Source organism: Watersipora subatra, chromosome 9 (assembly GCF_963576615.1).
Source record: "Watersipora subatra chromosome 9, tzWatSuba1.1, whole genome shotgun sequence".
Classification (NCBI taxonomy): Eukaryota; Metazoa; Bryozoa; class Gymnolaemata; order Cheilostomatida; family Watersiporidae; genus Watersipora; species Watersipora subatra.
Genome location: NC_088716.1, coordinates 61,789,154 through 61,814,800, shown reverse-complemented (window position 1 = coordinate 61,814,800; position 25,647 = coordinate 61,789,154). Strand labels below are relative to the sequence as shown.

The 25,647-nt window shown below is 36.8% G+C and overlaps 1 protein-coding gene across 1 annotated transcript in view; it reads left to right on the top strand.

The window, feature by feature from the left end:
* The window catches only part of LOC137404179 (syntaxin-binding protein 5-like), a 92,901-nt gene that overhangs the window by 21,489 nt on the left and 45,765 nt on the right, over window positions 1-25,647 (top strand). Inside the window, exons 5-13 of the mRNA XM_068090338.1 lie at window positions 3,140-3,274; window positions 5,254-5,317; window positions 7,631-7,745; window positions 11,077-11,245; window positions 16,103-16,254; window positions 21,168-21,240; window positions 22,465-22,612; window positions 24,017-24,125; window positions 24,577-24,773. Coding sequence (XP_067946439.1) covers window positions 3,140-3,274; window positions 5,254-5,317; window positions 7,631-7,745; window positions 11,077-11,245; window positions 16,103-16,254; window positions 21,168-21,240; window positions 22,465-22,612; window positions 24,017-24,125; window positions 24,577-24,773 — 1,162 coding nt within the window. The remainder of the gene's footprint in view (window positions 1-3,139; window positions 3,275-5,253; window positions 5,318-7,630; window positions 7,746-11,076; window positions 11,246-16,102; window positions 16,255-21,167; window positions 21,241-22,464; window positions 22,613-24,016; window positions 24,126-24,576; window positions 24,774-25,647) is intronic.

Sequence of the window (25,647 nt, the reverse complement as noted above, 5' to 3'; positions counted from 1 at the left end):
CAGTGGAATATATCTCTGTAGTAGTGTGTGCAGCACTGCTGTGGAATATATCTCTGTAATAGTGTGTGTAGCACTACTGTGGAATATATATCTGTAGTAGTGTGTGTAGCACTACAGTGGAATATATCTCTGTAGTAGTGTGTGTAGCACTACAGTGGAATATATCTCTGTAGTAGTGTGTGTAGCACTACAGTGGAATATATCTCTGTAGTAGTGTGTGTAGCACTACAGTGGAATATATCTCTGTAGTAGTGTGTGTAGCACTACAGTGGAATATATCTCTGTAGTAGTGTGTGTAGCACTCCAGTGGAATATATCTCTGTAGTAGTGTGTGCAGCACTGCTGTGGAATATATCTCTGTAATAGTGTGTGTAGCACTACTGTGGAATATATCTCTGTAGTAGTGTGTGTAGCACTACAGTGGAATATATCTCTGTAGTAGTGTGTGTAGCACTACAGTGGAATATATCTCTGTAGTAGTGTGTGTAGCACTACAGTGGAATATATCTCTGTAGTAGTGTGTGTAGCACTGCAGTGGAATATATCTCTGTAGCAGTGTGTGTAGCACTACTGTGGAATATATCTCTGTAGTAGTGTGTGTAGCACTACAGTGGAATATATCTCTGTAGTAGTGTGTGTAGCACTGTAGTGGAATATATCTCTCTAGTAGTGTGTGTAGCACTACTGTGGAATATATCTCTGTAGTAGTGTGTGTAGCACTACTGTGGAATATATCTCTGTAGTAGTGTGTGCAGCACTGCTGTGGAATATATCTCTGTAATAGTGTGTGTAGCACTACTGTGGAATATATCTCTGTAGTAGTGTGTGTAGCACTACAGTGGAATATATCTCTGTAGTAGTGTGTGTAGCACTACAGTGGAATATATCTCTGTAGTAGTGTGTGTAGCACTACAGTGGAATATATCTCTGTAGTAGTGTGTGTAGCACTGCAGTGGAATATATCTCTGTAGCAGTGTGTGTAGCACTACTGTGGAATATATCTCTGTAGTAGTGTGTGTAGCACTACAGTGGAATATATCTCTGTAGTAGTGTGTGTAGCACTGTAGTGGAATATATCTCTCTAGTAGTGTGTGTAGCACTACAGTGGAATATATCTCTCTAGTAGTGTGTAGCACTACTGTGGAATATATCTCTGTAGTAGTGTGTGCAGCACTACAGTGGAATATATCTCTGTAGTAGTGTGTGTAGCACTACAGTGGAATATATCTCTGTAGTAGTGTGTGTAGCACTACTGTGGAATATATCTCTGTAGTAGTGTGTGCAGCACTACAGTGGAATATATCTCTGTAGTAGTGTGTGCAGCACTACAGTGGAATATATCTCTGTAGTAGTGTGTGTAGCACTACAGTGGAATATATCTCTGTAGTAGTGTGTGTAGCACTACAGTGGAATATATCTCTGTAGTAGTGTGTGTAGCACTACAGTGGAATATATCTCTCTAGTAGTGTGTAGCACTACAGTGGAATATATCTCTGTAGTAGTGTGTGCAGCACTACAGTGGAATATATCTCTGTAGTAGTGTGTGTAGCACTACTGTGGAATATATCTCTGTAGTGTGTGTAGCACTACTGTGGAATATATCTCTCTAGTAGTGTGTATAGCACTACAGTGGAATATATCTCTGTAGTAGTGTGTGTAGCACTACAGTGGAATATGTCTCTGTAGTTGGGTGTGCAGCTATATCAAGGAATATCAATGTGAGGCTATATATCCCAAATTCAACAAGGATTTTGCCTGCGTTCTCTTGGCCAGTTATATAGCATATCTACTAGTTGAGGATTATAGCCAAGCAGGTATTCACGAAGAGTCATGGATGATTAGCCAATCATTTGGCCCTAAGGACTGTTCCATTCAGCTCTTTGCAAATGTATCAAAGTTTTTCAAGCCCTGATCAATGTGAGATTCGAATTGACAAGCGATATCAAGTGTATCCTATAGATTGCAGCCTTGCAATGACGCCATCACACTGTCCTCTACTTGGCAATGAAATCAATATAAACTTGCTGTTAACAACACTCCACTAACGTGTTAGCTTCAAGCTGACAAACGCTACCATAGCCTTCCGCATGCTGCCACAGCTTGCTGCAGCACACTGCGCAGCAGCTGACCCTGTGTCTTATTAGCCAGCTAGATAATCAATTGTGAAATTTCTATCGCTAATCAAATAATGAGCCTAACTAAGAGGTCATCATCGATGCGTGTTATCAGAGACCCTCCTTTTCCTATGCTCCTGTAATGCTAGCAAAATGTTGTATTTGTTACGTATGCTAAATGTGTTGAAACAATGCTTCGGAGTGCATCATGCACTGAAATCCTAGTGGAAGTGTAGCGAAGATGAGGAATGGTTGGCTGCAATAAAGTTATCATCTATGAAAACAACCATATAAAGTAAATACAGTAATCACTGTTTTATCGCTCGAGTGAAATTGTGGTTTTTTGTTTCCAAATTTTTGCCTATTTTGAAGGGAATAAGTGGATGCTATGCAGTATGACCAAATTTGGCAAATCAGTGAAAAACAAGGTTCTATACTGCAAAATAGACGATGAAAAAACTGCGGGAATCGATTGGCTGCAAGCAAAAGGGTAAAGGCTATTTTTCAATTCTCTTCCACCTTCCAAGGTGGAAGAGAACTGAGAACAGTTCATAGTCTTTAGCGGGCTACTTTTTGCCGTTACTAATCTGCAGCGTTTGAAAGGCCTGCATCCCAGCTTTCATAAGATACTTTTGTCACACTAGAAAGAGAGTGCCAGCTGTAGCGGGGTGACTATATAGGACATTTCTCAGTAAAATTTAAGTTGCGCTTCAATGATGGCTAGTTGTGAGGAGACAATCACACGAGATCTCGTGACTCGTCATATTTTAGACATGTCAGCTGTTTAAGAAGGCAATCCCATCATTTGCTTCCTTCTTGCAGCCTTTGCACCTTCATCTTAGCAAACAATTCATAGCTTGACATGTCATAATATCATTCTGTCCACTAACTAAAACACCCCCCCCCCCCCCCCCCCGCAATGCTGGCAAGCAAGCCCTAGTTTTCATGGCTCATACAGTAATTACAAGTAGCTCTTTTATCGTTCTTACTCCTGCACGTTATGTTTTGCATTGTATTTGTTGCAGGATCACATGCCTTCATCTGCCATTTCATAGCAAGTGGTTGTACGTTGGCACGGAACGCGGGAATGTACACATTGTTAATGTGGAGACCTTCTCGATCTGTGGCTACACAATCAACTGGAATAAGGCAATAGAACTGTAAGCTACACAAAAACTGCTTTGATTTACTGTTATTGTCAGGTAGATTAGTTTTCGTTTTGGTAGATATTGATTAAACTGCATAGTTATGGTGGGATGTAGTCCATCCAGGAACTTTCCAAGGACAGGTCATTGCGGTTAAAGACAAGCTTACATAAAGATTTAGTAAATTTTATCAGAAAGTGTCAGTATTTTTTCTATTATTTGCGGTAGTTTTTTATGTTTGAGGTGACCTGACTGCCAGAATGGTTGAAGATTAAAATCGTTCAAACTTGAACACTGTTGAAACGCTCAGATTCAAGCGAAAGCGATTATGACGTCTGTAGTTGCACTTTGACAGAGAGACCGAGAGAAAAAAGACACATAATGCTGCGAATTGATCACAGTAGCCGATGTCAATAGCGAGAGAGATAGGCAGCCGTAACACTAGTCATTCCTGCGCATATTTTTCTTCTGATCGTTTTAACTGCCATTTTAATCTTGAAATATACTTACAGTCAGATCGCTTCAAACCTCAAAAACAATCACAAGTGATAGAAAAATACTGACACCTTCAGTTGAAATCTACTAAAATTTTGTGTAAGTTCGTCTTTAATGGGATTTTTTGATTCTCTACGCGGACTCTAGTGGGTTATGCATGACATACTATTGAGAAAGAAGCATATCGGCAATTTGGTGTGTGACAAGCACTTCTGTGGTCTTACAACCATCTATAAACTTATCTCTGAAAGTAGCGGATAGACTTATCATCTATCCGCTACTTTCAGCGATGTGTAACTGGCATGATAATTGCTCCATTGGCGACCAGCATAATGAATCTAATGAAATATCTTAGCATACACCGTGTTCGGTGCGGTTGTTGTAGCCTGAAATCCTTAAAATATTTGTAAAGACCTCTTGCCATGCTTTTTTTACGATATGTCGCCACGCACTGATCTGTCAACGAACCCTGCCTAACTCAGTGATCACCCTTATCACTCATGCCTATAGAATGTAGAAATGCATCTGCATCGTTGTTTGCTAACTCTATGAGGTCTTACATAAACATGTAAATCATCGTTGTTTGCTAACTCTATGAGGTCTTACATGAATATGTAAATCATCGTTGTTTGCTAACTCTATGAGGTCTTACATAAATATGCAGAATGTCTGAATGTGCAGAACTCGAGTACTTTTAAAATTTATTCTCTTTGCCCGAAGTTTTTTTGCTTCGTTTGCTGACATCACGCTCATCTATTCTACTTGGTCAAGCACGAGTTGTAACCATTGCCTCATTTGCTGACCTTTAAGCAGCCATGAATTCGGCTGTGAATGTGGTGGCAGATTGTCTACTCGCCTAACCCTATTTTTACAAATATGTTTTTATCTAGACAAGCTGACAAGGAATACATTTTAAATCCTTGTATTTGCAATTGAATTGAGCGATGCCTGCTACCGAGCCAGGATAAGTCTGAGGCCATGGTATTGATCTCGTAATGATTTATGTCCATATCTTATCCGTTTTCCACTGGAGCTGGCTAAGCTAGTCTCGATTGTATTAGATACCGGTATGGTTTTGAGGCGATGAATTACTTATATCGGTGACAATAGCGACCAGTGGTGAGATACGTGACCTCACCTCAACTGTCACCTGGTTTTACTGTCACACATATCTGTGACAATAGCGACCAGTGGTGAGATACGGGACCTCACCTCAACTGTCGCCTGGTTTTACTATCACGCATATCTGTGACAATAGCGACCAGTGGTGAGATACGTGACCTCACCTCAACTGTCGCCTGGTTTTACTGTCACGCATATCTGTGACAATAGCGACCAGTGGTGAGATACGTGACCTCACCTCAACTGTCACCTGGTTTTACTGTCACGCATTCATCTTCTCATGCACATTTCATAATTCTATTAAATACTCTTTCTCTACTGGATGTTCGAATGAATTTGCTCCCGAGCTTGATTTATAGTTTTATCTTGTGTTACAGATCTCGAAAGACTCATCCCGGGCCAGTCGTGCATCTTAGCGATAACCCAATGGACTCAAACAAGGTCTTTTTTATTTCATATTTCTACCTCTCTTTTCTCGTAGGAGTTGTTTGCTTACACTCTCCCATTCTATCAGCTAGAGCCCTAGCATGCCTTAATTGCAGATTGGTCCAAGATAATTAGTACCACTTGTGATGAGTGTTGTCTTATGGTGAGAGATTGTTTGGTTGAACTTCTCTGATAATGCAGCGGGTAAATGAATTACTGCTAATTAAATTATACAAGTAATCCTACTGCTCTACAAGTAGCGGTATCATACGTATTGTAGTGTGGTACTATAATGCATATTGTTGCGTGGTTAGTCTGGTACTATAATGCGTATTGTTGCGTGGTTAGTCTGGTACTATAATGCGTATTGTAGTGTGGTTAGTCTGGTACTATAATGCATATTGTTGTGTTTGTGATGCTATAGTGCATATTGTATAATTGTGGTGTATGTGGTACTATAATGCATATTGTAGTGTGGCATATATGGTACTATGTTGCCTATTGTAGTGTGGTGTATGTGGTACTAGAGTGCATATTAGAGTGTGGTGTATGTGGTACTGTAGTTTATAAAGGATTGTGGTGCATATAGTAGCATGGGTGTATGTTGCAGCATTTTGTAGGCAGCAGAGCATTTGTAGTTGGCTGAATGTAGAGGGGCGTGCGTTCTGTAGTGTTTTGTTTATAAAAATGCGGTACATGTAATAGTGCTTTGGTTATAGTAGTTTGGTTGCTTCACTAAAGTTGTGCATGTTGTAGAATAGTGCATGTACAAGTAGTAGTGTGTTGGTTGTAGGAGCATAGCACATGCTGTAGTATAATGTATGTTTTAGTGTGTTATGTGTGGTAGTGTAGTAGTACCTGTTGTAATGTGGTCATATGTAGTAGTGTGGTCTATGCAGTAGTGTAGCCCATGTAGTAGTGTAATACGTGTAGCATTGTGGTACATGTAGTAACATAAGTGAAAGGTATCACGGTCCCTATCAAGTGAAAAACACACCCTGTTTAAAACTAGATCCATGAAACTGCAATCGGAAAGCTCTTACGATATATATTGTCATTTGGCTACAATACTATGACACCTTGGAAGTATTCTTTTACATGAATGTTTTGATCCACAAGCTATTACACAGTTTTTAAACTAGAATGCTAATCTACTAATTTGGATTAGCACAAAAAATCAAATAATTTCAATCGCTGATTAAAGTCAGAAATTTTTTTTCAAAACAATCACGATATTTTTATTTTTCTAGTATTTTCCAAAAATCAGTGTTTTGATAAACGATCAAATGAACCATATTGTGTTAATGTGTATGTAATGTGTAATATGTCGTACAATCCTGCAGAAGGACATTTGAAGTTAGGACTTGTGAGTTTATTTAGTAAACCTTAAAGCAGGATTAATTGTGAGATAGAAACTGTAACTGGTACTATTTCTATCACTAATGTGTTTAATAAATTACATTATGACATCAAAATCTTTGCTGCAATCAGCTCATGATTGCAGCAAATAGTCATGATTTTTTCAAACCCGGCTGCTTATACCTTGGAATGTTCTGAAAATGCCCTTGATGAGCGCAACGTGGTTCACAATTTCACCGTGTTCATACATATGACCAGTCTATCCTCATTATTACTGGAAGTAACGTGCTCATATTTACTGAGTTTCTTCGCTTCAAATAGATTCGGAGTTTCTTCCACGCTGAATAATAGAAATGGTAACATTTGAACGTAATTTGTGCAAAGGCATTCGCAGTCAGACTTGTATTTGATGTATACTAGCGCTCACTGTGGATGGATTCGAATTGATAATACCTGGCTAAACTCTCCCCAGTGGAGGTAAAAAAGCATTCGGTGCATTTCATGACATCACCACTCGGGTCTCTTATGATTACTACTGTAAAGGATGGGTTGATCCACGGCTGTGACTCGAAAGCGAGTCTACTTTAACAAGTTCTGTTTTGAGGTGTACATCGCTAGTCTTGGAAAGATCGATATCGTGCTATTTCGAATCATCGGAATTGTAAGGTTCGAGTTCGTCGGCAGTGGTCAACTCCGAATCCATTAAAAGCATGGAAACCCAGTGATTATATGTAGTTGCACTTGCCAGGATAAGATTTTAGTTTAATTGATGGCTACCTATGACTGGTCTCTACGATATGTTGATATCTGTAGCCACCGAGTTTTACTCTATGATAAGTTGATATCTGTAGCCACCGAGTTTCACTCTGCGATATGTTGATATCTGTAGCCACCGAGTTTTACTCTACGTTATGTTGATATCTGTAGCCACCCTCCGGGTTTTACTGTAACAGAGTTTTCTGATTTCAGTTACTCATAGGGTTTGAAACAGGCCTCATTGTTTGCTGGGATCTCAAGTGTAAGATGGCTGAGGAGAGGTTCAACTCAACTGAGTCCCTTAGGGACGCTTGCTGGCATCAAGAAGGTAAGCTGTTATGGTATACGCTCAACTAGGAATAACCAAGTGATTATCTACTTTACATCACTGTGTTCACCAGATAGTAACCTTATTGCTGCCAAATGGTCATCCTCTTTGCTGCACTTTCACTAGGATTTCAATGCTTGACGCATGCCGAAACATTGTTGGTTAACTTGAATAACAAACAGTTTACTGTTTCAATTATTTAAGATTCAGGCTGCTGCTTTCGACCATACAAATATAAATATATCATATAATATATATATAACATAATATTTATAATATAATATAAACACTGCTGAAGGGAATCATCTACAAGGGAATTATTTAAGTAAGGCTAATAAAAAGTGCTCAACGCGAGTGCTCAGTACTCAACTCAATGGAGCTAAATCTATCAGTAGTTTTGAGAATTTTCAAAGTTGCAGTCTTTCTTCGCAACAGGCGGTACTCCAAAAGACTGCATCCTCGAAACTGACAGTAGTTGAAAGCTAAGGACAAACTATTCTTAAAACCAATTTCATGTACAGTCATTCTTCAACTTACGAGCTTAATGCGTTCCGAGACTGAGCTCGTATGTCAATTTACTCGCATGTTGGTGCAATTTATTTATATATAAAACAATGAAATCTATATTTATTGGTTTCCATACTCTGTAAAATGCAAATAAAACACTCAAAACAAGATATTGTAACAGAAAGAACATGTTGGTTATTGTCCTAACTTACCACTTGCTTTCAAAAAGCAACAAATAAAAAATAATGCAAGGAAATGTGTTAAATTAAAATGTAAAATTAAATACATACAATAGCAGCTAACGCTAGCATTTGCCAGAGAGAGATATATAAGTTATCCTTCATTACAACAGTTGACTTTAATAAATTTGGATTTTATCAAAGTTTTGAAAGACAAATTTAGAAGCAAATCTAAAAGCAAACTTTTATTTTTAACTTAATGTAATGAAAATTTCTTCGGCGTTCATAGTTTGAAGTTTCTCGCTAGTTAGCTAATTTTTCCTTTGTTTCGCTTTCACGACTAGCCGGCCGTTTTAAGATGAACCTATCTAAGGACGTTTGCCTTTGTCGCCCTTTCAACATGTCGCGATTAGGACGAACCCAGGTGTCGTCACAAAGGTGCATGACCACTAGCCAACTTGTCCGAATGTCTATTTTTATAGTTTTGATAGATAACAATGGCTTTTCAAATAGCGTCGTTTCAGTTACGCTGTCACCGGCCAATTGTTTATCTTATATCCAATGCCTGAGCGGTCTCTCCATCAGCGGTGGTGAAGATCGCCGTTTAGAAACTACGGTTAGTACTTTTGCGAGCTAAATGCCCTGAGTATAATCCTTCTGTTTAATAATTGTGGATGTATTTCTGTCATATTGATGAGCTAGCTCAATCATGCATACACATTTTGCATATTTTTCAATAATTTTCCATTTAATATCAATTGTTATCATTTGCTTTTTCTTTGCATTATTTTTCATTTTACTGGCAAACTTTCGGTCTATGCACAGTACTTTTAATTCACATAATTCTGCACTGAAAAGCGTGCACAAAAACACGGTACAAAAGTATAACCTGTGCAGTTGAAAAATACAGATTGATGTTGTTGTCATAAAACACCTCCGGCATACTTGGCAACTGACTCACGTGCTCGTATCTCAAATAAGGCTCGTATGTTAGTGCTAAAACTTGCTCAAAAGCTGGCTCGTATCTCAAGTTTCTCGTACGTTGGAGCACTCGTAAGTTGAAGTGTTACTGTATATAAATTTCCTCAATCCTGTTAACCGAAGCATATGGTAATATCTATTCGAGCTCGAATCACTTACCGGAGACCTGAGAGTTTGAGCACTCACTCCAATAGCATGCTTTTCTGCGACTCACCTGTGTTGATGGCTGCCGGTGTTTGGGCAAGCCACATTTGATTTGCGCGTGTAATTGCACCCAATGCTCCAATGGCTACTGAAATATGTAATTAAATCCTAAAGACATCTAGTTTACCATGGAACTGACCTAGCCCACCAAATGTTCAGTTGATAAAGGTATTTTATCATCCCGAGCGATTCATAAAAACTTTCATAAACGTTTGTCTAAAATTCAATGTATAAATATTAAATAATTTGGAAACTGTTTGAACAAAACTTCATTGTGTTTGCAGTCATTATGACCAATTTTGGTATTCAGAAACAAAATGGTAATAGTACATAAATAGCTTCTGGTGAATATTAACATTCTCTAATCACACTAATAATTGATATAATTGCAAAGAGATTGATTTTATAGACTTGCTGAACATTTCTCTTATGCAAAGACATAACACCTAAACTGTTTCTTGTCTTTGTGAAAAGACTTGCTGGTGAAGTCGAACAATCAACACCAGAATTAAAGCTCAAGTCCCTGTATTTATCAAAGGCGGGGGAAAAAGATCTAGCTTTAACATCATGTTTCTAATGAAACAAAAACATTTATATCACTCGGTTGATAAGATCTTTGGGTTGATTCCAAAAGGAAGCAAATATTTTAAATTTAATGGTAACGGCATGCAGTGAAATGCGTATGAAAAAACTAGACGCTAGTTTTTATTTGGCTGAATTCGTTTGGAATGTTCTAGTATGGTCATTTGAGGTGTTATGAACATTCATCACAGATTTGTAATGAATTTCAATACATCATTTTTAAAATCAAAGGTTGAAAAGGTAATGTGATGTCTTTTGTATACTGACTCGGGCTGATTATAGAATGAACACCCGCTTTTGTGGCAGCGCACGGCTCTTCCGGCAGCACATGACACTTCCGACAGCTAGAAGTTTGAGCCGGCAATATTTAAGTTTTGAGTTCATCACATCATAATTGAAACAGCTATGCTTATCTTGTGCAGCTGCCTCCTTAGTCTTCATCAAATAAAATTTACTCGACTGTTTCAAGTGATATTGTCAGATAAAAACTACTATCTTCCCTAGTTTACCGTTTGCCTTCCTTTTTGTTGACAAATTGTTCATGAACGCAGATCTTTAGGTACATTTACCCTGGCTTGTAATCTGGCTAGGATGTTGCCTTACCTACTCGCGTTGTTTCAAGTTGAAATGTCTTTCTGCTTAGACCCAAGTAAACTCCTGTTGTTTATATAATTTCTTTCAAACAACCTTGATTGGGCGGTCAATTCTTCCGGTAGCCATGCTTTCCGGCACAGTAAATCTTTCCGTAGCTGCACCTCTATGGTTAACCTCTATGGTTAAATATTTCAGTCGCTTAAACTGAACTTCTCAAACCTAAACTAGTTTTGTAGCCAAGTGTTTTTAGGGGTAAGTTACTCCTATACTTGCATCTTCTTTAGGTAAGCTTTTCATGTGCTCATACGCCGATGGCACCCTGAGCACATGGAACTTCAAGCAGAACACTAAACCTGTGAGCGTTATGACTCCACATTCCAAGGCGAACAAAAGTGGCAGCATTTCGCCTTGCAAACCTATTAACAGGGTTGAGTGGAAGAGCCTTCGGGCTAGGTAAGTTGCTAGTCATCTGCCAGGCTATATTTTAGTCTCAACGCTTGTACACCTTGAATCACCAGAATATTATGATGGCTGTTCCAGTACGTTGTGAACATCTTTCCCGCTGACTCGTCGGCAAATCGAGTCTGTCAGCGAAACTAAAAAACTTTGACTCTGTTGAATGCATACTGTTAACATTAGCGGGCTGCACGTGGATGGCGTTATCTTTACAATACTTTTAAATGGAAAGTTTGTTGCATTTTAAATATTTTGCTCTACAAGCATATGTAGTTATCATGGGTCAACATTTCAACATTTATCATGACCTTTTACATTAAAATCTTTTGCCAACACCAAAAAATTTCAAGTGAAGAATTTATGGATAATGTACGAACCCATGAAACTGGATGATAAAGGAAGAAAACGTCTTAGATAGAAATATGAAGTTTGGCTGAACTGCAGTTTTATTCGTTCTACCAGTTCTACCAGTTCTACCAGTCTATAAATTAGAATAGACATCTTTGATATTTCAGTTATTCCTTCGGACAGCTAGTGGTAGCCTTAATCTCACCAATTAGCGCAATGGCTAGTCGAAAAAAAGGCTGTACTCTATTGTGCTTTAAAAATCTCAAATGCGTTGGCACTAACAGGCATATGTTAATAAATAGTCTACCAGTTATATATATATATATATATATATATATATATATATATATATATATATATATGCATGTATATACAGCTCCGGGATCCGTGTGGGATGAGTTCAGCCACAGTCTTAACAACACATCTCTGTATTATGATGATAAAGAAATTTAATTTTTTATCCAATTACCAGTAACTAAGTTGCAGCAATATAGGGTTGGCTTACCCCGTTGAACTTTAAAGTTACTTCTTGAAAAAGTACTTATCAGATGACGGCTGTGATAGTGTACTGCTAGACTCAATTGGTACGCACTAGAATAGAATGAAATAATACACTGATAAACTACGCAACTCACAAAGTTCAACATGTTTACATACATATGTTAAATACTAACAGAGAGCGGGTAGCAGAGAGAACATCAGTTGGTAACCGAGTCACATTATTAGGTTTCCTAGGTTCATCTTTTGAGGCTTTTCAAACTCTTGAATGTTTTTCGACATAAAAAGCAAACACCTCAGCATTATTTGTTTTAACTTTGATTTGAGACATTTAAAAATGAGATGACACCGCGTATTGTCCCTCACCACATAGACATTCCCAGTCAGATGACACCGCATATTGTCCCTCACCACATAGACATTCCCAGTCAGATGACACCGTGTATTGTCCCTCACCACATAGACATTCCCAGTCAGATGACACCGTGTATTGTCCCTCACCACATAGACATTCCCAGTCAGATGACACCGTGTATTGTCCCTCACCACATAGACATTCCCATTTAGGGACATTAGATGCGATGAGTATTCTCTTTAGAGTAAGCTTCACACATCAGCAAGTAAAAACTTCTCGCTAATCTTTTGTGCGATATATTTACATTATTCAAAGATAACGCAAAATCTTTTCATACACTTAAAATAATGGTTGAAGAGAAGCTTGAGATTGTGTATTTCAGTGAAGTGAGTTTAAGCAGCGCTTGACCTGACTCAATAAATTAAATATAACCTATCATAGGATGGTTGATGAGTGTCCTCCATAAGGTGGATAAACAATAAACTTTTACCTCCTCTATTTGCTCTAAATGTAGTATACCTCTTACAAGAGGTGACATGGCATACTCATTTATTTACAATGACTTGTGCCAGACAGTCATTCTGTTTGAAAATGTTAGTTGTTCTAGGTTAATACTCCATAGCTTGTGTTCTAAAATAATAACCTAGTCTCCATATTTTTACTATCTTCTGACTGCCGGCTAACAATGGGAGGTTTTCATAGACAAAATTTTTTTTTATAAACTAAATGAGTGCTCCTGAAAAACACTTCTCACGGCATGCTCCTAATCAACCAGCTCATGAAATGGTGGTGATAGGAGTTGTCTGTCCATCAAAATACAGTAACAACCTTGATAGCTCATTTCACCCTTGTCTCACAGGAATGTTTATTATTTTCAGCATTATTCTGTGAAGACTGTCCTGTCATGCATTCATACAAATAGAGCCAAACACTTGCTAATGGAATATACTTTCACTCTAGACAGCTAATCAATTTTTTTCATGTGCTATCTTTTGGCAGCGAAGGGTAAGCAGCAAATAGTCTATGACATTTTAGCAATATGTTGTCTTTTTACCCATCGTAACTCAACTATATGGTGTTCTTTAGGTTGCTTGTCTTGAAATCCCATCCTCGGTGCTTTAATTATTTGATGAAATATCATGATTTTGTAATATTATTTGTACACATTTCCTTTTCATCTTTATGTATTCCGTTATCATATTGTATGTGTATTAGAAGTGTGTGTAGTGCTACACTAGAACAACCTGTTAACCCCATGTCAATTTCAACTTTAATGATGTTAAGTTCAGAGGAATGTCTCGGTGATATAATTCCTTGTAATTAGATACCATTATTTAAAACCTATCACCCTTGGTTTAACAATACCAAGTTATTGATGTGTTGGAGTTTTATTGATCTATCGTCGCTGATCTCAGGCTATCGGCGGAATAATCAAAATTTGTTCACACATTAACTTTAGTTTGAAAGCCGGTTTGTTTGAACGAGTTTGTAGGAGTAAAAGGCTTTTACCTAGGGCTGTATAACGGCAAATTTTCAATCAAAAAACGAATTGAAAATGTTTTAGCCGATTGTTTAAAGTCGATATGAATTAATCATATCGAGTTTAAACAACTGGCTAGAGCACTTTCGATCTCGGTGAAGGATTTTCCATTTTAGTAGACATGGCTTCCCTTTCATAAGAGTGAAGGCATGTCTAGTAAGATGGTATGCCAGAATTTGGAATGCTGTTTTTGCTTTTGGCTGTCAGCATTTATATGTCATGATGCTTTTGATGAAACTCTCTAATCTTTACGGTTATGATTAGATCGTAGATGACTCAATATTTGTGTTCTAAAAACGTGTACACCAGCCAGACCTTGCTTAAACTCGATTGGTGACCTCTTGGTGACCTCCATAGTAAAGTAAGACTGTTTGGTAGTTCATGTTTCAAACAAACCTTGTGTTACCATTACACTCCTGCATTGTCTTTTAAATGTATCAAACTGATCAATTACATGTAAATGTGCATCAAAATTATCTGAAATTTTTTTTTCTAAATTGTCACTTAGTACACTTGATAGCGTCACAGCAGGCGACCAAATTTTGTTAAGGCTTTAAGCTTGAGAGATTATGAAAAATATCAATTAATTTACTGATTATAGATCACAGGTTATGGTCGTTTATTTTTATTTGTGGTGTCACTCGTCAATTTTTTAACGGTCAAGCGTTTTAACTGCAGTCAAGTTTTGTTGATTTTAATCTTAAAACATCACTTAAAGCAGCAGTAAAATTTTAAATGTTAGAAAAATATCTCCACTTTCCGTTAACATCTTTTAAAATTTGATGTGAGAGACCCTTTTAATTAAGATTAATTAGGGATTAAACAGGGATAAACTTAATCGCTATATGATAATTGATAATGGTGAAATGTTCTGCAAAATACAAGCTAATTACACTACTAGTTGTAGTACTTAGGTAAAGAAATATTTTTATTATTGAGAAAGTTAATGAGTTTCTATTTTTAAGATTATGTACATAGCAAAATTGTAAAGATATTGACACAGAAACACATTTACTCATTTTCTGTTAATTCTGGAGAGAAAACTGCATTTTTCCATTATGATGCGAAAGCTTGATGTTTGTTTTAGTAATATATGATGCCATCTTGGCAGCCATATTTGAGTAATCATGGCCCTTTTTCACTTTTGAAATATCTATTTCTTCTGGTATCTGTTTTGTTAGGTTTCCAGTAATAACTTTTAACTTATGAGCAACCAAAAATAAGATTTAAAAAGTTGGGCCACCAAAATTTTCAAATTTGGATAATAAAAAGTTGGCACATGTATTACCCAAATCACAGGCAGCGAATCGCAGGCATATTAGCTCTGTATGCTAGTAAATGAGGCCAATCTAATACATGCCTATTATACCTGCATGTTATTATTAACACAAGAGCTTAAAATGTTGAAGCACAAGAAGAATATAAATAGGATGTGTCTATCAAGAATTCCTGTGGTGATTTATTGTCAGAGATAAGTGTGAATGTTGCTAAAAAATGCAAGATTTATGACTGCATGATTTATGTGTACACTTTCTTTTTGTGATCATCCATGAAGACATTTCTCGCAGTATGTAGTGAGTCTTAAAATACTTTGCTCCTACTGATAGTCTAACCTGTTGTGTCAGTCGATCCTACAAGTGGTTATTTATCTCCGCGAGACCATCTGAAGCTACGTATGTATGTCAAATATCAACTTATTTGACAACCCAACTTAAACATTTAGTAATTTACCTTTGTACTTACACCGTATCTAACATTATCTCTTTAAAAACAGTGTAACTTATTCCATACTTTCAGGGTGTTTAACTTTTATTGTTGCCAACCTAAATGTTTCTCATTTCTGGACATACCTGGCTCATGGCTCATGATCAATGGCTCATACCAGTGATCGTACCAGTGATCGTACCAGTGACATGCAATTACGCCTCTCATCAACAAGAGACATTCTAAGGAACTAATACATAGAGTTAATGATAGAGACATTCCATAGAAGCAACATCTGTTGCGATGAATGTCTGTTTAAGATTCTATATAGTCTCATGTCGTCATCTTTACCCGCAAGTAACCATACTCAGAATTAAATGTGAGCATATGATGTCTCGTCTGCTTGTAGCGAACCCTATATCATATTCAGTGGAGGCATGTCATTTGAAGCGAGTAGGTCTCCCTGTCTCACTATAATGCATGGCAAAGATGTAACCGTTCTGGAAATGGAGCATAAAATACTAGACTTTGTTGTTCTCTGCAAGAACTTATTTTCATACGGTAAGTTATGTTGTCGCTGTTATTGCATGATGTATTGGCTATATTACGGAAGATCCCGCTGTTATATTTTGGGTCCATATATCAATTACTTGGACAGAAGAACATTTCAGCGTGACATTCCTCTTTCCAAATGCGCTGCCAAATATGTTTTGATGGACTAAATAGGTGAACAAATTGAAGCTGAAAATATTTTGCTGATAAAGAAAGTGTTTTTTTCATAATTTTAATGACTTTGCACTGATTTAGTTTCCATAATTTGCTGTTTACTTTTGTTATTCCCAAATATTGATGAACTCACAACTTTCTGTGTTCATCATTAGCTTGAACTGAGAGAGCTTGACAGCTTACAAGTTTAAATAGCAGCACATTATCTGAGCCTACTTTCCTACTTTCACCAGAACTTGTGGTTTTAAACATCAGTTTTAGTTATTTTTCAAAATTAAATCTAACTTCTACGTCTGAGCATATCAAATGTTTTATTGTACAACCTTTAAAGATTCTTTGAAATGCAGTCTAATTTGTGGCTCACGAAAAGAAAGTAATTTAATAGGTCAAGTATTGAGGTCGAGTATTGAGGTCAAGTATTGAGGTCAAGTATTGAGGTATGTTACTAATGTAGAATAACTTTATAAAACCTTTCATAGTCATCAGGAGAAGTTAGATTATTATTATTCAATGTGTAAATTAGAGAAAGCACAAGTGGTAATTAGCAATAACAAAGTTCATCTCTAATCAGCACTTTTCCTGTAGCAAACGTTCATTTCATTATTCGGTTTCGCAGAATTTTGGTTCAACTTAACTTTAGAATCACGTAGAATTGAAATAGTGTAACTGTCTAAAACCTAATCAGTGATGAAAAAACAATTTAAAGGTTAACTGTATATTATCATTAAAGGTTGACTTGTAACAAAATTCACATTACAGTTATTTGGTATCAAAAATGTTCACCATGTCTTACTCTGCTGTGTGGTAGGTGCAAAATATGTGGAAATGTGATTACAAGCTCTTAAAAGCTCAAAAACAAACAGTTAATCGCAGCCATCAAGAAAACGCCATAGGCTGGAATCCCTTTCCAAAGCGGCTCAAATGGGGCGTAGCTGAACACGATGGCTTCCGTTTACACTTTCATGCAACCGCATTCGTCGAAATATTTTCACAAATATACTTCACGAATTCAATATAACCATGTCTATTGTCCTTACGCGTCTATTTCATCATCATTGTAATGCTGACACATTGAGCACTGATATTTCAAAACCTACCGTAAAAATTCATTTAATTTTTAATCTTAGCTCGAAGGAGTGCATATCATTCTCTGATAAACATGAGGAGCCTGTTGGTCACATGTGATAGTCGAAAAATGCTGCAGATATTGTTCATGCTATTTGGCAGGAAGTATGGGTCACATGATCAGATTACGACTAGATGATTAGACCAAACTGAAGCGAAACTAAAGAGCGAGCATCTATGTTTGGTAAAGGCATTTTGGTAGAAGTTGCAGTGTTTGTCATAAACTAGTGCTACGAAACGTTTTATATTGAGCCTTTTTATTGGCCTTTCAATTCACGTGATAACATCACGTATCAAAACAATAACCACAATTTTTGAGTATGTTATCGAAATAAAGGGATTCCAAACTACGGCGTTTGCGTGATGGCCGCGATTAACTGTTCGTTTTGAGCTTTTAAGAGCTTGTAATCACATTCCCATATATTTTGCACCTACAACACACCGGAGTAAGACATGGTGAATCTATTGATACCAAATAATGGTAATGTGAATTTTGTTGCAAGTCAACCTTTAACAAGATGTTGTTTCAATTATTTGTTATTAATAGTTGAGTGGAACCTGTATAACTAGCGACAATAAGTTGTAGATATCATTTTGGAAGCAAAATATTTGAATCAAAGGTTTGTTATGATTCAGCTGCTAACTACTTACATGTCTACAGTATATAGTTGTCATTTATATACATATTGTGCAGTCTGAGTTATAATGCTAAATTATTTGGTCGGTGATTTTGGATTAAGGAAGCTCTTTTTTGAATTAAGTTTTAAAGAATTTCAAAAAAGTTGATGCTTGATTATTTTTAAGGAACTTACTTTGTTCAAGAAAAAGTAAGCTGAGAAAGTTGTACAAATTTTATACAATGGAAACTTTGTTATATTTAGGTTTGTCAAAACCAAATTCAGATTTGCTTTCATTGTCAGCACTTTATGCAATGAAATATTCATAGGCTGCAGATTATATACGTGTAAACTGCTGCCTCTACAGTACCTCATTTAAGTGAGGCTTTACAAAAAATCTGTTTTATTTTTTCAGAGCAGTTCTTTAATGGCAGCTTCCGCATGTATAACATAAAGTTTCCAACAATTTTATTCAGTAATATGTTTTTAAGATTGGGTCTACGCCAAAACTGTCTATAGATTTAACTCCCATATTTCATTCTCTTTGCAATAGACTGAAAAATTGAAACATTTGCTATTTTCATGGTTTAAATTCAGCTAAAACAAGCAGCTTTGCATGGGCAATTTTATCAATATTTAAGTAACTTTCATATAAATGCAAGTTCAACAAATATTATAGCAATAGCAATATAATATATATTATATGTAATATATTATATTTAATATACTATGTTTAATGTATATTATATGTGATATATAATATGTAATATATTATATTTAATATCTTATATTTAATATCTTATATGTAGTATATTATATGTAATATATTTTATTTAATGTATTGCAATGGTGATATAATATAATTCTTATTGATAAAAGACTACAAGCTTGACTCCTCAGCAGAAAAATTGAAAGAATCAAGGCTGGATTGCAAATTCCATTGCAATTACTGTACATCAAATTTTAAAATCCTTGTCATCGTACAGTACTGGATTAATTTAGACGACATTCTGTAAAACCTTTGATCAAAATAGTGCTATTTAATCAGCAAAATCAGTTAACTAGATAGCTATAAGGAAAACAATTCATGTTTCTGATTAACCTCTGTTCGTGTTCATGTCCCTCCTTAACCTCTGTTCGTGTTCATGTCCCCCCTTAACCTTTGTTCGTGTTCATGTCCCTCCTTGTCCAATTATTCGACACGATTTAAACAAAGTTGTCTACACCATAATCAGTCTAAAAATGCTTAAACGTTGCGCAATTCAAATCTCCTTTAAATAAATTCGATAAAAGCAAAAACTAAGAGTGCATTTAGAACGGAATCTTGTGCTTTTGCCCCATTTTCAAACTATTAATTTGCCGCATTCTAAAATCAATGAAAAGGAATTTTATTGCTATAAAATTATAAATGAATAAGTAATCCAAAGCTAAAAAGGGATAGCATAATATACTCCCTTTTTTAATCCGTTACCATGTACAGTATATGTAGCACCAGTAGGAGTTGTGCTCCCCTGTGGTGTGTTCTCTGGATTGTCTGCCTATTCTATAATTAACAAATTGTAGCTGTAAAAGCTTATTTAAAGCAAGGTCTTCCCTTATTGGGGCAATCATTAAGTTGTAGACAACTTCACTATAACTAGCTTTAGCTTCCTTGTAAAACTATTCACATTTGTCTGACATGCTTGAACATGAACAATGGTGCAAACCAATCACAATATGTGCAGTTATTGCAGTTACCGTAAAACCTCTATTTGAACACTATAGTGCTCTATTTTTCAACCGTTCCCCTATAGTGCCGGTCAAATAAAGGGGCGGTCAAATAGAGGTGGCGTTCAAATTGAGGCTGGCGTTTTATTTTTCAAATAGCTCATCAAAATTTTAAGAAAATTAATTTAACCCTTTACAGGTGAATCGAATGTTGCCTATATTTTGCACTCTCCTTCGGGTGGAGTGACATTAACTTTTTTACATGCAAGAAATCTGCTAACTCACCTCCAACTTGTCAAAGAACTCTTAATAAATATGCATTGGGAAGCCAAGAAATAATTTTATCAGTTGGTATCTATCGCTTGCAATTAACTGCAATGATATTATAGCCTGTGTCCTTAGCTGCAATTTATGGAAGCTTTCAAGTTTTTTATTTCATTCTAAATTTGAAGAGATATTTTCATTTTATAATTATATTTAACAAGGTTGCATAAAAGCTCATAGCACTCATTGATATGTTTGCTACAGTTTGCAGCCAAAACTGGCTTTTTATATGCAGTAGAAGAGGAGTTACAAGCGTCAATATTATATCAATAACGCAATAGTGTTTAATATAGCCAGTATCGTTTAATATTGCTTGAATTTTTGTTTTATTTTTGAAACCAACCCTGTTTAAATATTACAAAAATAACATGTGCAGAATCCTCCAGTTTTAGCTGAACTATAGCATGAAAGAGCCCATTTTCTCGACTTTCCGCTATATTCGTTTAAATGGAGTATTGCGTAGGCTTCAATAGATATGTGTAATTTGCAGCATTTGCGCACCATTGAATAAGGGGCGAACTGAAGGAGTCAAATTTAAAATTGATTTTGGCATAAATAAAAATATCATAAATTTATCATATTATTTTTGTGACTTTCTCAAAATTGCACCAATTATAAACTAAATAAAAATAGAATATTTTTCATCAAATGTTTAGGTGAGACGTAATACATTAATGAGACATGGCGAGGTGTTATAGACCTTGAGTCTCGGTAAATCATTAATTAATTTAATAGACTTTTTAAATTAGATATAATAGGCTCACAAAAGCGTGAGATTGCAGTATAATTTCTACTTTTATAATGCTTGAAATGTTTGCGATTGTTTGAAAACATAGACACGAGACTGTCTACTTGCTCTTTTCAGGGTCTGAAATATGCATTTTGAATTGTCATAAGAGACGCATACTATCCAAATTAGATGGTTTATTTCTCCTCTGAAATTCTATCATTGTACCAGCGGCTATTTTGTTTCAGACTATGATGAACCATATGCAATAGCGGTCCTTCTGTCTAGTGATTTAATATTCATCGACATGCTGACTCCAGGGTGAGTTGTCATTCAGTCACAAATTACTTTGCCATCTCATCTGTTAAGCCTATTGGTAAATAATGTGACTTGATGAGCGTTGGTATTATTTTCGTCACGGCGGATCAGATTGACCGGTATCTACTAATCTTATTACCTGTACAGCGAATGTCTGCTATTCTAATTTCATAATTAAATATATTATAAACTATTGTTTTTAATATGTAGTGGAATATGCGAGTGTGAAACAGTATTAATGGCAAGGTTGATCGAAGGTCACAATGAGATATGTAGGAGTTCATCTTATAGATTTATGAGAAGCTATTTTAGTTGTTTCCTAATTTTAACCGGAGGAGAGAACTGCTAATAGGTATTATTTCTTTTATTCTAACAACCAGCAGAGCTATTAATGTAAAAACATATAATTTTTCTAAAAATACATCAGCAAAATGTGGTTTAAATCACCTTAAAGCAGTGACTTATCTTATCAAGGCTTTTTATGGGAAGAGGAATGTTTATCAATTGTGAGTTATTTAAAGACTTGACTATAAACGAGTAGAGTCAGTCTATTCACCCTGCCTGACTATGACTCACCCTGCCTGACTATGACTCACCCTGCCTGACCATGACTCACCCTGCATGACTATGACTCACCCTGCCTGACTATGACTCACCCTGCCTGACTATGACTCACCCTGCATGAGTATGACTCACCCTGCCTGACTATGACTCACCCTGCTTGACTATGACTCACCCTGCCTGACTATGACTCACCCTGCCTGACTATGACTCACCCTGCCTGACTATGACTCACCCTGCCTGACTATGACTCACTCACTTCTATAGCAGCTTCTGTTTCGTCATCAATTTAATTATTTAGTTTTCTATTGATTATAGCGTTTTAATTTTCCTATGTATTTATTGTTAAGAAAGCAACAGATATGGTCAGGAGTATCATATTCACTTGACTATTGTGAACACCTCCTACAAAGTGACTCTTGATGCAGATGTTTTTTAATTTACTAGTTCTTTTCAGAGTAACAAACACTGCTGAGGGCTGAGCAAGTTCATTCCATGAAGGAGTCTTTTTAACTTTTCCCCAACTTGTGTGTTTCGCTTTAATGAATATAGATAATTGAGACCGATGGAAATGAGTTGAAAGCATAACTTGAGAATATCGAAGAGCACCCTATTTATATAAGTTATATTTGCTATCTGTTATTAAGTTTTTGTATGATGTGACAGGTACCCGTGCTTTCAATGTCCCTACTCTCTCGACATACATGAGTCTCCAGTCACATGCCTCAAGTATATCAGCGACTGCGCGAGCGATCTTGTTCCTGCTATGTATTCCTCAGGCACCAAGCAGAAGCGCAAGGGCTTCAGCTCAAGGGTATAGATTTTCATTTAGTCTCTGTGTTTGTCATCTGGCTAGTCCATTGCAATGCATGCCTAGTGGCTGCTTGGAAGTCCTAGATGATTTGCCCAAACCTCCGAGTTTGTACAGAATTTAAGACCCGTCTCTGACCCGTCTCTGACTGTACTTTGGAACTAGTTATTTTTAATAGTTATAGTTATTGAGCAAGATTTCCTGCTAGGAGCCTTTAATAAATCGACTTGGAGTTGGGTGAAAATTTGTCGTCAATCTGAGGTGATCGCTTCTATAGTGAGTTTGATAGCAATCTGCAATCAGCGATGGCTTCACGCTAGTGCTGGGCACGAGTATATTTTGGCCAACAAGTTTAGACTCGCCCCTTTCCTTTCGAGTTTTTCAAGTATTGGGTAGCTGGTAGTCTTGGGCACGAGTACTTCTTGGCCAACGGGTTTACTGTTTTTTGGGTTTGTTGATACGGGTTACATGTCTAACATTTCCAAACTTCAGACATCTTAAAATTTACAATGCACTTATAATTTTATTGAATTTATTTATTATATTTTACTATTTTTTATTGACCGGTATTCGTGCTCGCAGTTGTTAAATAGTGTTCATGGCGCAGGGCGCAATAGACCGAGTTTTTGTCCACTCTACTCGGTGGATTCGTGTACCAAATTCTGAACTCACAAGTCAAAACCCGAACCCGCAAGTTTGAAATACTCAAAATTGCTATTACTCGGGACTCGAGAGAAGATAAACCATACCCGCTAGTTCAACAATTTTATTACTCGTGCCCAGCACTACTCTACGCTGACTGTGCTGACTCAATAATTAAAAAATACTCTAGTTTGTTTTAGTTACTAAAGCTCTGCGATTTCACTCAAGGAAGTCACAGACTTTAACATCTGTTACACAGTCTGAGTGACTTCACAGACAGTCTGTGTGACTTCACAGACAGTCTGTGAAGTCACACAGACTGGATAACATCTGTTACACTGTCTGTGAAGTCACACAGACAGTCTGTGAAGTCTCACAGACTGTCTGTGTGACTTCACAGACAGTCTGTGAAGTCACACAGACTGGATAACATCTGTTACACTGTCTGTGAAGTCACACAGACAGTCTGTGAAGTCTCACAGACTGTCTGTGTGACTTCACAGACAGTCTGTGAAGTCACACAGACAGTCCGTGAAGTCACACAGACAGTCTGTGAAGTCACACAGACTGTCTGTGAAGTCACACAGACTTATTATATGTGTCTCAGTTTCTAATCACAAGGATGTCATTGCATATTAGACCAGAGATAATTTGTCTTCAAGATTTAAAAGTTGTTATCGACTGGCTTATACACATATCTCTTCATACTGCATATTATGTTGTGTATTTCGTACTTGTCCAAAGTATACTTCTCAACCTTTCTAGGAGTTTCCTGTGAAAGGCGGAGAGGCAAGTACTGGCTCATGTAGTTACTCTGAACTCCTTATCACCGGCCATGCTGACGGGTCCGCCAAGTTTTGGGATGTTTGTGGCAGTGAGTGCTAAAATACTTTGTCCATTTGTTTTACACTCACTCTATAAATGACTAGGCCATTATATAATATAAAAGTAAATAAGACTTCAGTCGAAATACAATAAACATAAGTTAGTATATTGGATTTATTATCATTTTTTGTGCTTAGTTTATTGTTCTGTTTCACATCTTTATGTAAGTTGTTATGGTAACTCTTCAAATGAGAAACTTTCAATGCAAATTTTCGGTTGTTAACGAGTTTTTTTCAGGTTAAAAAGGGTCAAGCGATAATCTGTACATACAAAATTATTGGCTGCTGCCACAATCTGATGGTAGGTGAACGGTAAACAAGTTATTGCTTCTTTAACAAACGATAATTAATATAAGTCAGCTCTGTTACAGACTCGAACAACTGCAAGTAAATACTTGATCATACGCAGTCATTCTGCTTTAATATATGCATGTTTTGTAGTGAGTATGCAGTTCCTGTATAGGATGAGGACAAGCAAACAGTTTGAGAAGTTGAAAAGCAAAGACAGCGACGATGACGACCTCCTTGCTATACAGCACATTTACCTGGATGAAGACAGCCGACTTCTAGCACTCGCTGGGGCCCATCACCTCACCTTGCATAACTATAGCAAAAAGGAGACAACTTCAGAAACACCTGTAAGTTAGGAATGTTTTGCCTCTTTGCTAGTTGGGCTGTAGGCTGAGCAAAAGAAAGATCTCTAGCAATGAAGTTCTATAGGCACACCTTTCAGTGGCAATTTCTGCTGTGATTTAGATGAATTTGGGTATGTAGAATATATAATATATATATATATATATATATATATATATATATATATATATATATATATATATATATATATATAATTTGGGTATGGAGAATTTAAAGCTGAAGATTTGCCATAGCTGCTATTCTCACTTTTGTGAGGAATCTTATAAAAATCATGTTGTAGGTTCTGTCTCCCTTGTCAACAATGTTCCCTCCATAGAAGTTTTAGGTTCTGTCTTCCTTGTCAACAATGTTCCCTCCGTAGAAGTTTTAGGTTCTGTCTCCCTTGTCAACAATGTTCCCTCCGTAGAAGTTTTAGGTTCTGTTTCCCTTGTCAACAATGTTCCCTCCATAGAAGTTTTAGGTTCTGTCTCCCTTGTCAACAATGTTCCCTCCGTAGAAGTTTTAGATTCTGTCTCTCTTGTCAACAATGTTCCCTCCGTAGAAGTTTTAGGTTCTGTCTCCCTTGTCAACAATGTTCCCTCCGTAGAAGTTTTAGGTTCTGTCTCCCTTGTCAACAATGTTCCCTCCGTAGAAGCAGCAGACTTGTGTCTCCCTTGTCAACAATGTTCCCTCCGTAGAAGTTTTAGGTTCTGTCTCCCTTGTCAACAATGTTCCCTCCGTAGAAGCAGCAGACTTGTGTCTCCCTTGTCAACAATGTTCCCTCCATAGAAGTTTTAGGTTCTGTCTCCCTTGTCAACAATGTTCCCTCCGTAGAAGCAGCAGACTTGTGTCTCCCTTGTCAACAATGTTCCCTCCGTA